We start from the raw sequence: 12,500 nt of genomic DNA on the forward strand, positions 1-12,500 counted from the left end.
TGGCTCAATTTTAAGTGGTTACTGTAAGTCTAAGGATGTTATGGGATATTTATTTTTTTTCAAAAGAATAATTTCTCAGAAAAAAGACATACTGAGCTCAGTCAAAATAACAATTTTGTGAAATGTGGGCAACTATTCCAGGCAATATAAACTGTAAAAAAACCTTAGAGATGGAATAAGCAAAATGCTTGTTTGTGCATTCTTCATAATAAAATACACATTCATTTTGGAAATTATTATAGTGTATTTAAAGTAGTAAAAAAATTGAGTTTAAATGAGCCCAGAAACTAAATGAGTAAAATTGCATTTTCGTATTGGCCAATAGGAGCTTTGGGGCAGTTTTTGATTATATCTTGCAGTTGGTTTACATAATTTTTACTTTTTCAGTTCAAGCCAATGATTTTTTTTGCAGGTTGCTCTTTAGTGGCTGGCTTGCTTTCTTCTTTTCTTTACACACCAGTCAAGGAAAAAAATCTTTATTTACATAGCTCCAATCTAATGGAACTGTTTGTGCCTTGTGCTTTGCAAAGTATTAATCCTAAGAAATAATGCATCTGGTAAAGAAAGAAAACAATCTTTAAAAGCAGGGTGTAAGAGAATAATAACGTTAGCACTTCATCTTTTGCTGGCTTCGGTGTTAGGTGTTTATCCCTTAGGTAAAACAATGCTAATGGTGAGCTCATCGCTGGACTTCCTCTGCACAGACTATCTGTTTAAAAACCTTGGGGACCCTTGGAGGAAGTCCAGCTAGAAAACAGATCCATTGTGATTCTACTTCTGGTAGGCTACTTCCTCCATTGTGTCTCTGCTCTACTGATCTCCCAGAAAAACATTCAGGAAGAGAGGCAGCAACACATTTATTAATTTTTTAGAGGAAGTAAACAGAAGTGGTTTTTGAAATGACTGAATTTAAAAAATATTTTTTGAATTTTCTGTTTCAATATTTATTTAAGCACCAAAGTTTGTTAAACAAGTACCTTATTCTTAAGTTGTTCTTGGAAATTATATTACTGTGACGCTTATTTTAAAAGTGCCTTTTTTTAATCCAAACAGAATGTATTTGTACAACTTTCCTTGGCCTTTAGAAATGATAGTTACACCTTGGAATCTAGAATTAACCAAGCAGAGAGAGAGAGAAATCTTACTGAGGAGAATGCTGAGAAGGAACTGGAAAACTTTAAAGCAGCCATTACGGTAAGAAGACTGAACTTTAGTGTACATGAAAGTGTCCATACATTTGAAATAGGTGTGGCTATGCTTGCCTAGACCTACTGTAAATTCAGCTCCAAAACTTAATTTTCTGCTGCTCAAGCTCCTTGCTGTAAGCTGCCTACCGCTGTACACAAGGGAGCATTTTCTGCCAGAGTGAGCTGCCATTGCTGGAAATGTACAGAGGATGTTGCCCTACGTCTAGCAGATTTCAGGAATAAACACTATGAATTTGCTGTTCAGTTCTTGGAATAAACCTGTGACAGAGCTAAGAGCATTCAGCACTGCAATTTGAGTGCTGCTGATCCATGCTGTCTTGGGCAAGTCCTTTAGCAGTAAATATGAGGTGTCCAGTTAGGTGAGATACTGAAATGATCTGAAGCCCGGGTCCTGAGATTTGTGACTTGAAAGACCTGTTAACTGCAGGTTAATAGAAGGGGGTATAGAAAAGGAAACAGCGAGGATTACTTCAGGAATACATGCCATCTCAGGATCAGGTTATGGGCCTGAACACACTTTCGTTCCAGCTGTACCTCATATTCTTTTATCAGCAGTAGTTTTCAGTCCTTCTTGCCAGCTTTCTCTGGATTTTCTAACTAAAATGACACATTCTGAGATGTGTCAGCTTAGGTGCTGCACATGTTTTTCTACAAAAAAAGGAAGGTGTGCTTAGATACAATGCTGCTAAATGAAATACCTGTAGACCCCATTTGCATATTACAAGGAGGTGCTACCATACTTTTGAGAAATAGTTAGGAGGACATAATGATTCTCCCATTTACTTTATCAAGAACATAATCGGGTAAGAAAGGATACAATTAAAAAAAGATGGTTATGTTTATCTCTTTTCATCTGGATTTTCAAATCTGTATTTCCAGATCAGTTGTTGGTGGGGGGGAAAAAAAAGAAAAGACGTTTTTTAAATGTTTTGCTGCTCTTCCCTCTGCTCTCTGTTTAAAGAGCAAGCAGAAACAACCTAATGAATCTCAAGGTTTTCAGACTGAAAAAAGTATGTTAGATTTGACACTTACTTCTATTAAATCGTATCAGGTTTTCTCATATCAAACTTTTCTGTGAACAGAAAACTCATTCAGTGAAAAGGTGTTCACTAAGGCTTTGGCTAATAAGACATCTAAATTCACTCTTGCTTTTGGTAACTAATGCCAAGGAAATTACATGCTTTTATGCATTTCAGAATTAATCTGGGCTATCAAAGTGATGATATTAAACCAGTGCATAAATGTGTTTATTGATTGACAAAAATTGGTTAAGAAATTGTAATTGCCATTTGATTTACAGGCTGTATTATATTTTATTACTCTTTTACATTTGGAATTCTTGAGACTCTAATATCTTCTTTTCCAAATAAGTGAAGTGGCATGGAACTGAAAGAACATAAGTGGCCTTCTTAATACCTCGTGCCTAGCAAATTAAAATGTCCTTTGTGTTTCAGCAGTCATTTGTAAGTACTAGTTCAAATAAACATAATTTGTAAAGTTCACATGTAGCAAGGTATGATTCATCATTAATTTCAAAAGGAAAATATTGCAAATGTGCTTAGCCTTTTTTAACTCCTTGAAAGGTATGCCTGCAGTATGCAGTGAAGCACCATTCTGAAACAGAGCAGCAGCACTCTAGGTTATCTGTGGTGGCAGTGGTGGCACTCCTCTGGGGCTAATTTGTCCGTGTATAATTCTGCCTAGAACACTTCTGTGGCTCAGGCTATTTCATCTGAACTAAAAGTGGCAAGACATGATGATAAAGCTTGTGTGTTTTCACTTCAGTCTTCAGCTCACTTATGGCATCACTATGAACACAGAGAAGCTTACCAGAAGCTATTGGAAGATATTGCAGTTCTGCGCCGTTTAGCTGCTAGACTATCCAGTCGGGCTGAGATGGTTGGAGCCATTCGGCAGGTAAGAACATCCTTCTGTCTAACACGTATCCTGGCTGCACATGTTCACTCTTGCTCTTTTTTAGCCATAGCTGGAGGTTATATTAGCCCTATGAATTTTATTTGCCATTTTGACAGATTAAAATGTTTATTTTAATGTCAGATAAGACACCGTGTCACCCTGGAAGTAGAATTCAAACAGAAGAAGATTATCCATGAAGCTACACAATAGGACCATATATATTATTTAGAACTATAGCTGCTTTGCAAGAAACTTATTTATAATCAGTGCAGCACTAATAAGAAAACTTTTCTGGGTCAAAAAGCTCATCTAGTTTAGTCACCTGCCTTTGGCAATAGCTTTGTCAGACAACTATTAAGAGTATAAGAACAGAGCAACTATAAATGAGAACACAGCAATACTGCCCCAGATTCAAGACTGTTGCCTCTGCTCTCTAAAGTAACTAGACTGATGCCAGCAACTAAGACCTCCAAGGGTTTGAAAACAAATGTGCATATACCACATAACTAATAAGACGGGCACACAGACACTGTATAAACATATGACAAAATAAATTATGATATCCTGTGGGCATCTGAATGCATGTGCATTTGTGTTCTTATTAGCTTAGAAATTTTCAGTCAGGGAGGTACTAATATTTCTTGAAGAACAACTATTCCAGATTTAGCCCTGACAGGGAACACAGACATAGAAGCAAATCATTTGTTTGAGAAGTGTAGAGATTACCTGCGTGTTCCCCTTCTCTTCTTTAGGAGAAGCGTATGTCAAAGGCAACAGAAGTAATGATGCAGTATGTGGAAAATCTGAAAAGAACATATGAAAAGGATCATGCTGAACTAATGGAGTTCAAGAAACTTGCCAATCAGAATTCTAGCAGAAGCTATGGTGCATCTGGTAAAAAGATTAACATTTAAGGGTTTGTCCTGCATTTATACAGAGAGGCGTGGTGCTAATAATGTTAAAAACTGAAGAATCATGAAACCTGTTCATGAAGTTCTGATCTACAGTAGATTTCAAAAAGTTATAGATACAATAAAATATTTCATATGAACCATACTTAATGCTATAGTACATTGATTTAAAATCACTGTTGCCTATCACCAAATTCTGATGAAATCCAATGACATTTTCATAGGCCTCTTGCACATACGTGTAGCTTCCATAGGTTTGACCCAAGTACCTCTTAGATGACAGATGATGGCAAAATGTTGTTATTAAAAAGATTTTTTTCTTTTTGCAACCTTTTCTTTCCTAGTTTGCTGGAAACTGAAATTACTATTTTCTTTTGCAAAAACTTGTATACGGAGGCATAGTGGACTTTTGCATGATCTCAGTAATGACCATAATGGTTCAATCTTTTGCAGTTATTTCAAATTTCTTCTACAGGTTTAATTGACACCAGAACTGTATGACAGATAAATATGCAGTCACTACAGACCTTTATAAAGACACTATACCTGAGTTTGAAATACAGGCAAGGGCTCTATTAATATTGTTTACAGGTACTCATATAGTCTAACACTGGTTTCTTTCTACTGTTTTTATACAGAAGATGGAGTACCTCGTTCATCTAGATCCATGTCTCTTACTGTTGGAAAGGTATTTCTACAATATAAAGGAAATTAAATTAATATTATATGTAGTGAAATTTCTTTGTCTGCATACCACCACATATAGACTGTGTTCAAAATGTGGTGCTGGTAAATTCTCGATGTTTTTCATGTAATTTAGTGCAAGTGCTTTGTAATTTTGGATACATGAAGTGTGACTTTGTGCAATAATTTTAATACTTGCTGTGAAGTATAAATAATAAAGGGACCTATTTATTTAAGAATAATTCTATTCCAAGCCACATACCTGTGCTCCAGAGAATGGCTTAGGTCCTGTGCTTTTTTATAGTTCCTCAGTGAGGAAGGTGAGCATTGGATCAAAATTTACTGTGTAGTTCCATGATCATACCATTTTTGTTATGTTAAGAATTAGATCATGTTCAGAGTACTGTAGATGTAAACAGTTATTTTTAAGCGGGGCTAATTTTTCAGTTAGCATCGAAGTATCTTGTTTGGTTTGACAAAGCATTCAGAGTGAGAGATTATTTCAGATTGTTTTGGCTCAACCATTTAATAACTTTAACGTGGCCAGTGTTCCATGTCTGCAGAACTTCCAAGTGTTGGAGATGAAGTTTATTACAAAGTTTCCTAAAACGACCAGTGATTTAAGAGAGCCAAGTGCCAATGTGACCATTATGAAATGTGGTGTTCAGAGGCATTATATTCAGTCTACTATTTCTTTTCATATTTTTATTTGCCTGGATTGTCATTCTTTAGTTTGTTCCTGCCACCTCTGAGTGCTGGATAGAAAGAATTAGAGCACAGAGCATGCTGAGGGCCAGACTGCATTTCAGAATGATAATCAGATAAGTTGAAACAGAAGTCCCCCCAAAAAGATTAAATTTAACGAAGACAAGTACAAGTCCAAATAATTAAGGGGGGGTGGGGGGGTGGAACCCCAAACATTGGAATGGATTGCATAGTATGGCTGCTGACTCCCCAGTATAGCTTTTCAGGACTGTATTAGGTAAACCTCTGTCATTTATGTATATTTATAGTTGGTTTTGTCTAGAAGCAGGATCGTGGAGTAGGTAACTCCTATGTATTTACTAAATCTGTGTTTACCTCCTTTCCTGTAACGTTATCTAGAGCAGAATCTTAGAAGTGTTTGGATATGCAATGAAGCTATTAGATGCTATAAGTGCTTTTTTTTTTTACTCAGTTGAATGTGTAGATTTTACTACATGTATATCATGGGATGAACCATTTGGCTACTTACCTAATGACAGCAAAAACTTACATGATCTGTACTTGAGGTAGAATATATTGTGTACACTTACCATGTGTTTATCATATAAAGAATTTCCATGGTCTTTGGGAAATGTAAGCAATGATGCATGATGCTAGATAGATATCATAACCACTCAAGGGTGCGGGAGAAGGCTCTGTTCTTTTGCGGAAGCAGCGGATGTTATTGTTTCTGTAAGCTATAGTTTGTAGGTTTAGAAATAATTAATATATCATAGTAGATGCAGTATATCATAATGAGTACATAACAAGATAAGTGTTTCATGTGTAACTTCATTTTTTTCCAGTCATTGTAACACTGGTGCTTTTCCCAGTATCATTATACATCTGGTTTAACCAAAGATAATAGCTTCTAATAAGAACTGACGATACCAACTCAGAACATATCTGTTGTGTGACTTCAACTACTGGGCTTTCAGTGCAGAAGGAAAAGAGTAGCCTCTCCATACAACACCTCATTTCACGCTAAGCACTTGCCATACCAGACAGTACTAGAGGAAGTTTTGGGGAAAACCACAGCCCTGACAGTCATTTATCTTAATTTTGCTCCCAAATCTCCTTTTTCCCAATGGACATTAACCTACATCTTTGCCACACCTATTAACTTGTTCTTCAGTCTGTTTTGTTGTATGGTGGAAAAAAAGTATGTTGTTTCTCACAGAACGTGCCTCGGAGGAGAGTCAGTGTTGCTGTTGTTCCTAAATTTAACTCCTTAAGCATTCCTGGTCAGTCACCAACAGCATCACCTATACCTTCAGTGCCGTCCCTGGTAAGTAAAACCAACATTTTAAAGATACTATTTTTGTTGAAACCACTTTTGCATGGGGCCAAGCCATATTTATTCAAAAATATAAGCCTTTTCATTGGTTTTACTTGTTTTGACTCCATCCTAGTGAAGGGAATGGGCAAATGTAATTCCTGTTGTGTAAGGGACATATGCCTTCAGAATCTTCCTCCATAAATGATAACTTTGGACACCCCTGAATGGGGCTAGCTGGTGATTCAGAGGCATTAGACACTAGGTGAGGCAATTTGCCTTTTCATCTGTAGTAACATACTGGAAAGAAGTAGCAAAAATAGTTGTCCACTGTGAGAGAGAAATTTTAACTAGAAACCATAGAAGATGATTGGACTGCTTCTCTTCATTGCCAAAGAAGTTGGCTAAACAGGAAAACATGCAATTAATGTACAGAAATGCATGTGGTACAAATTTAGAGATTCTGTGGTGATTTGGGATTAGTGGAGCTACCAGCCTCTGCCTTGACTTTTTGTTTATAAAATGTTAATAAGTGAAATGAGAATCTAATCTGAACCTAATCGATCTATATAAATGCTTTGGAGGAAAACAGCAAGGCATATCAACTGTTCAGAGATGAGATATGATGGCACGTAACCTGAAAATCATGCAGTTTCCTGTTAAAAATGTAGGACTATTTAAATGAGGAGTTTTGCTGAGAAACTAAATCCAAGTGTGTTTGTTTATTGTGATTTATTTATGTTTAAAATTTTCCATTGAAGACTCAGCTAACAGTGTTCCTAGGATAATATGGAGAGAAGCAAGAGAGTAATTTTCCTGTTCAGTGATCAATATATGAAGAAGAAAGACTTTCTTGGAAAAAGTAGGCAGGGTAGAAGGGAATGTCATAGAAAATTCTTCTTAGTGTGCAGGTCTGTTGTTTACTGTGGTTAGTGGAATTCGGAAGCTCCATATTGAAGATACCTTGTTCATGGGTGTGGGAAAAGCAGCACATTGACTTTGTCATTTTACTGAAGATTCATTTGAAATTAATTCATGGATGTAACATTTATTGTGATTTTTCACTTACAGTCTGAATCACCTAGTAATGGAAGGAGCAACCTAACATCTACTCCTGTTCTGCCAGCACTTTTAGAAAAGTGAGTTTTGTCTAGGCCATCTCATTACCTATTAAATCTTGGTATGAAATGAAAATTATATAAATTTTATCTTTCCTAACAGATGTTATACCAAGGCATAAGGTATTGCAATCAGTGACACAACACTGGCTTAGGCTGATTCATGATCTGGTAACTGTGTTTTCTGTGTCACCATCATATTGTTCTTTTCGTGTTCAGAGGTTTACAAGCAATATTGCAGAACTAAATGGAGCCTGCTAAGATCATTAGAACTCATCAAGTAAAAAATTCAGCAGAAGATCATACATTTACACATTTGCGTAGGCCTGCCTTCAGAACTTGACAAAACTAAAACTATCACATACGTTTTTTTAAATTTTTTTTAATCTATTTCCTGGAACAAAATAATGCTGTATCTGAAGTTGTCAGTGAGCAACCCCAGGTTCTTTAAGTTGACTATCCCAGTAATATAAGTTTGTGTTCTACCCTTGCCTTTTGAACATATGGCCAGCTGTAAGAATCATATTTTGAAATACTATGATATCCAGTGTCATGTAGGCTTTTAAATTTATATGAATAAACATAAGTATACAAAACTCAAAAGTGTAATTTATCATAATAGTAGATCATCAGAATTTTGCAGAAGTCAAAACAATGTTTAAGTAGTGATTCTTTTTTAGTATGAAATGATTTGAGCATTGCACTAAATTAAAACATTAGGTTTGAAATTTTAGTTTTAACAACCTCATATTTTAGTTATAAGAGCGAGAGAAGTTTGCATTTTAAAATTAAAAAATACAGATGTGAAAGAGATTTTTTTTAATGGCCCAGTAATAAGAAAATACCTCAATATCTGTATTTTTCTAGTACCTATAAATAGCAAAAATATTTTTCCATTAAAACATTTGCCTTTTTGACTCTGTATTACTTGCTGTTGATGTAGATGCCCTGGCTGGATTAAGGTATGCTATTGTTACCCATTTTCCATGGTAGTTCCGTAAGTAACTCCAGGGGTTTAAATTGTACTACTTTCAGAGCAAGAATAATAGTTATATGAGCAAAGAAAGCGAAGAATTGCTCTGCTGGAAATCATGTGCATCTACATATTTCTGGAAAGAACTTCTAAGTTATTCCAGCTGAAATTCATGTAGACATGCTATTTAATTTTATACAAGTTATTGAAATGTAAAGCCCCTGCAGTAATAGAATACAGATATGAAAACATGTGGGACTGAGATGAGAACAGAAGGCAAGGCATACTCAAGCTGTTCTACAAGGTCTTTGTAAACAGTTACCATTATGGATACAGGTACTGTTGAATTTGCAAACCTGTGTGTGTAAATAATTTATTTGTACACATAATCAGCCTAAAAAGGAAAATAAAAAAAAAAATCAGGCACTTTTTCAAATACTTATCTCTTTCAGGAAATGTTGCACATTCTAAGGAAGTTGCTTGCTGATGTTTCAGAAGTAAAACTTAGTAAAACATCACATTGATTTTTGTAGTCTTTACTGCTACTACTGCTACTTTGACCGTTTAGGCTGTTTACAATATTACAATAAAATATCTGCAATACTCATTTAAATTAAAGTTTGTTAGGGTGCTTTAAACATGCAAATTAAAAGCTTTAAATTATGTAGAAGTCAGTACCAAATACTGAACTCCAGGTCTTTTAGATTAGTGCTGAGGCAGGAAAAAAATTATCTAATATCTTTTGTTTTATCTCTGTGCTTTACTAAGAATGAAAATATGCAACAATTGGGAAAACAAAAATGGTGAACTATGGACTAGTTGTTACAATTGAACAGAATTCTGTAAGATTTAGACCATCTTTTGAAACTGTACAGAAATCCTAGAGGAAAAAAGAAAACCCAACAAAAAAACCCTCCCTTACCAATATTAGTTACTGGATCTTAAAAAAAGCAAATCACGTTATCAAGTAACAGAACTTGACATCCAAGTTTGAGCATAAGTACGTATGCATGGGCCAGCTGCTGTAATAGTGTAAAATTACATCGTTCAGCAGGGTTTGGTATATTTAAGCACTTCAGGCTTATATTCATGATTTCTTTAAAATCCAAGTGAAAATTATGTCTACTGTTAATACGACTTCTTGAGAGAAAATTCATTGCCCACAAATAGTGTCAGTCAGGATGAATTATTCTGCCATTTATTTTAGAGCCAGAAAAATAAAGCTTACAAAAGGGTTTGGTTCTAGAAGTTGAACTGTTGAGCTAATTAAACCTTCAGTTTCATAGATTTGCTAAGTCATGTCTGAATCACTTAAACTCTTTGTCCCAGACTTAAATAAATAAGGACAGGTGAGCACTGCAGAGAGCAATATACAGTGGCTTATCCTTAGTCTAAATGCTCAAAGTTTTTACTGAAGTTTTAGTGACAAAAGCTGTGTATGTGTTTGTATTTTTTTCAATCTGTCCGTCAGTTCAGCATATAAAGTCAGCAGAGGGGATTAAAGACAAATAAGAAAAATGTTTTGTTAAATAAGTAGGGTTTATTATTACTATTATTTTCCTCTGATGTTGCAGGTTACAATTTCTAAGGTGATTTTTAGAAAGTTAAGGAAAATTTTTCCAGAACAGCAAATAAATACCACGGATAAGCCATGAAACAGATGGGGGGGGGCGGGGGTTGGCTTTTTTTTTTAAGAAGAAATAAAATGCAAGTTTTAATACCTTAGAAACATATCAAGTACTGTTCTTAAATTAGAACATTTTGAAACTAAAATTTTGCTTAGTGTTTATTTCTTCTCTTTTGAAAGACATTTCATTTCTTCAATGTACATTAAAGAAGAAAAATCAGGATTCACAAAATGGTGTGTGATTGTTCTTGTTTTCAGTAGTATACTCCAAATACAGTACATTTCAGTGGTGTTATTTTCTATTTGTCTGTTTCTTTTGTCTTCTTGGCAGTGGAAAGACTAATGGAGAGCCTGACTGTGACACCTCTACTTCTGTTCTGACACAGAGTGGGTTGGAAGAGATCAATCCTGAAACAAAAGCCAAGATAGAAGAGGAAGCATATAACAAAGGGTGGGAATATTTTGTGTGAACTAGATCTGTAAATTTGTGCTACCAGATGAGGACGTATGTTTTTATAATGTAATTTTAAATGAAAAATGAGTGACATAACTGGTATGAGCTCCTAGAAGATGGTCATAATGTAAGCAATGTGGGAAGCAATGTGCGTGAGCTTCACTTACTGTGTTTGCATTGTAGCTGTTCACTTTCATCCTTTATTAATGTTAGCTAAAATGTGGCAGAGCCGTTATACCAGAGATTCTGAGTTGGCTGGGGTGTACTTACGTCAATAGTGTTCAGCTTCATGATAGGATAATCCAAGACAACTTTCTAAAACGTTTATTTTTAAAAGTGTGTGTGGAAATGAGTAAAGAGTATCAACGCTTGCAGTAAACTCATTTGTTTGTGTCACAAAGCACTTTACCAGCATGTTTTGGGCAATTAACAGCTTTGGGATTTATTTCTTAATGTCAAGCAAAGAACTTTTTACAAAGTGGGACAAAAATTTTGATTCTCTCCTGCAGAATCCAACAAGCCATCTGTCTTTTGCATTGATTTGCATTTGTTCTCCGGGGGAAAAAAAAAACTACAGGGTGTTCAAAATGTTTGAAAAATAATAGAGAAATACCTACCAACACTTTTAAAATAGATGACAGTTGTGCTGTGCTGAGGGCTATGACTTCTTTTTCAAGATTATAAGTTTGGTAACAGAGCTAATGTAATCCGCTGTTAAGGAAGAGTAGCTGTCTGTATGCCATACTCGTGGTCTTTAGTTAATTATTACTCTTGTCCAAGTGATGCAACACTACTACTTGTGTTTTATTGCATGTAACTAAACATAAAGCTAATTTTTCATTATATAAGAACAGGCTTATACAGCATACTAGACTAAGAAAAATGTTTTGTGTGTTAAAGCTATCAGGAAGGCTTGAAGAAAACCAAAGAACTTCAGGAACTGAAGGAAGAAGATGAAGAGACACCCAAAGAAAGTCATGATGAACATGAAGAAAGTGAAAATGAAGATGAGATAAAAAACCTGAAAAGCAGGTGAGACAGTGGTGTAATTTGTCTGTACAAGAGGAGGCACTTTTTTCTATTTGTAGTACCCAACCAAGTGTTTTATACTATTATCTTGATGTATTTTCTTCCAAATTAGGGAAGCATATTTGAAATTAACAGTATTTTCACAGAAAGACATATTCTGAGATAATATATTGCAAAATGCAAAACTTTTCATTTCAGTATTTCAACTAAAATTGTATGTTGACATCAAGATGCTTCATCTTGATGGGATTTGGTTTTGATCTGAGGTAAAAAATATCCACAAAAGTTCTTTAGATGCCAGAATATATCTCTCAGTAGGCATGCATTGTCTCATGAAAGCTGTAATTGAGGAATCTGATGCCCATAGTTGTGTCATATGTCATTCCCAAAGGGTCTTCACAGGTGAGTGTTTCCATACATCTGCAAAGTGAACGCACAGTAAGACAAGCTCCTCAGCTATGTTGGACTTGCTCTGACTTGGACAGGCAGGTTCTTGCTCCCTCTGGAAGCTTTGTAGATGCAGCAGAACAGCGCTGTGCTGGATGGAGTTCGTGCCTTT

At 35.4% G+C, this 12,500-nt stretch overlaps 1 protein-coding gene across 15 annotated transcripts in view; it reads left to right on the plus strand.

The window, feature by feature from the left end:
- The window catches only part of IRAG1 (inositol 1,4,5-triphosphate receptor associated 1), a 79,687-nt gene that overhangs the window by 63,019 nt on the left and 4,168 nt on the right, over positions 1-12,500 (plus strand). For all 15 annotated transcript variants that reach the window (XM_055722724.1, XM_055722727.1, XM_055722728.1 and 12 more), the window contains 8 exons: positions 1,054-1,194; positions 2,994-3,125; positions 3,878-4,019; positions 4,675-4,724; positions 6,645-6,752; positions 7,812-7,879; positions 10,790-10,909; positions 11,813-11,944. In XM_055722724.1, the coding sequence (XP_055578699.1) occupies positions 1,054-1,194; positions 2,994-3,125; positions 3,878-4,019; positions 4,675-4,724; positions 6,645-6,752; positions 7,812-7,879; positions 10,790-10,909; positions 11,813-11,944 (893 nt within the window). The remainder of the gene's footprint in view (positions 1-1,053; positions 1,195-2,993; positions 3,126-3,877; positions 4,020-4,674; positions 4,725-6,644; positions 6,753-7,811; positions 7,880-10,789; positions 10,910-11,812; positions 11,945-12,500) is intronic.

Source organism: Falco cherrug, chromosome 10, assembly GCF_023634085.1.
Source record: "Falco cherrug isolate bFalChe1 chromosome 10, bFalChe1.pri, whole genome shotgun sequence".
In the NCBI taxonomy this organism is placed as follows: domain Eukaryota; kingdom Metazoa; phylum Chordata; class Aves; order Falconiformes; family Falconidae; genus Falco; species Falco cherrug.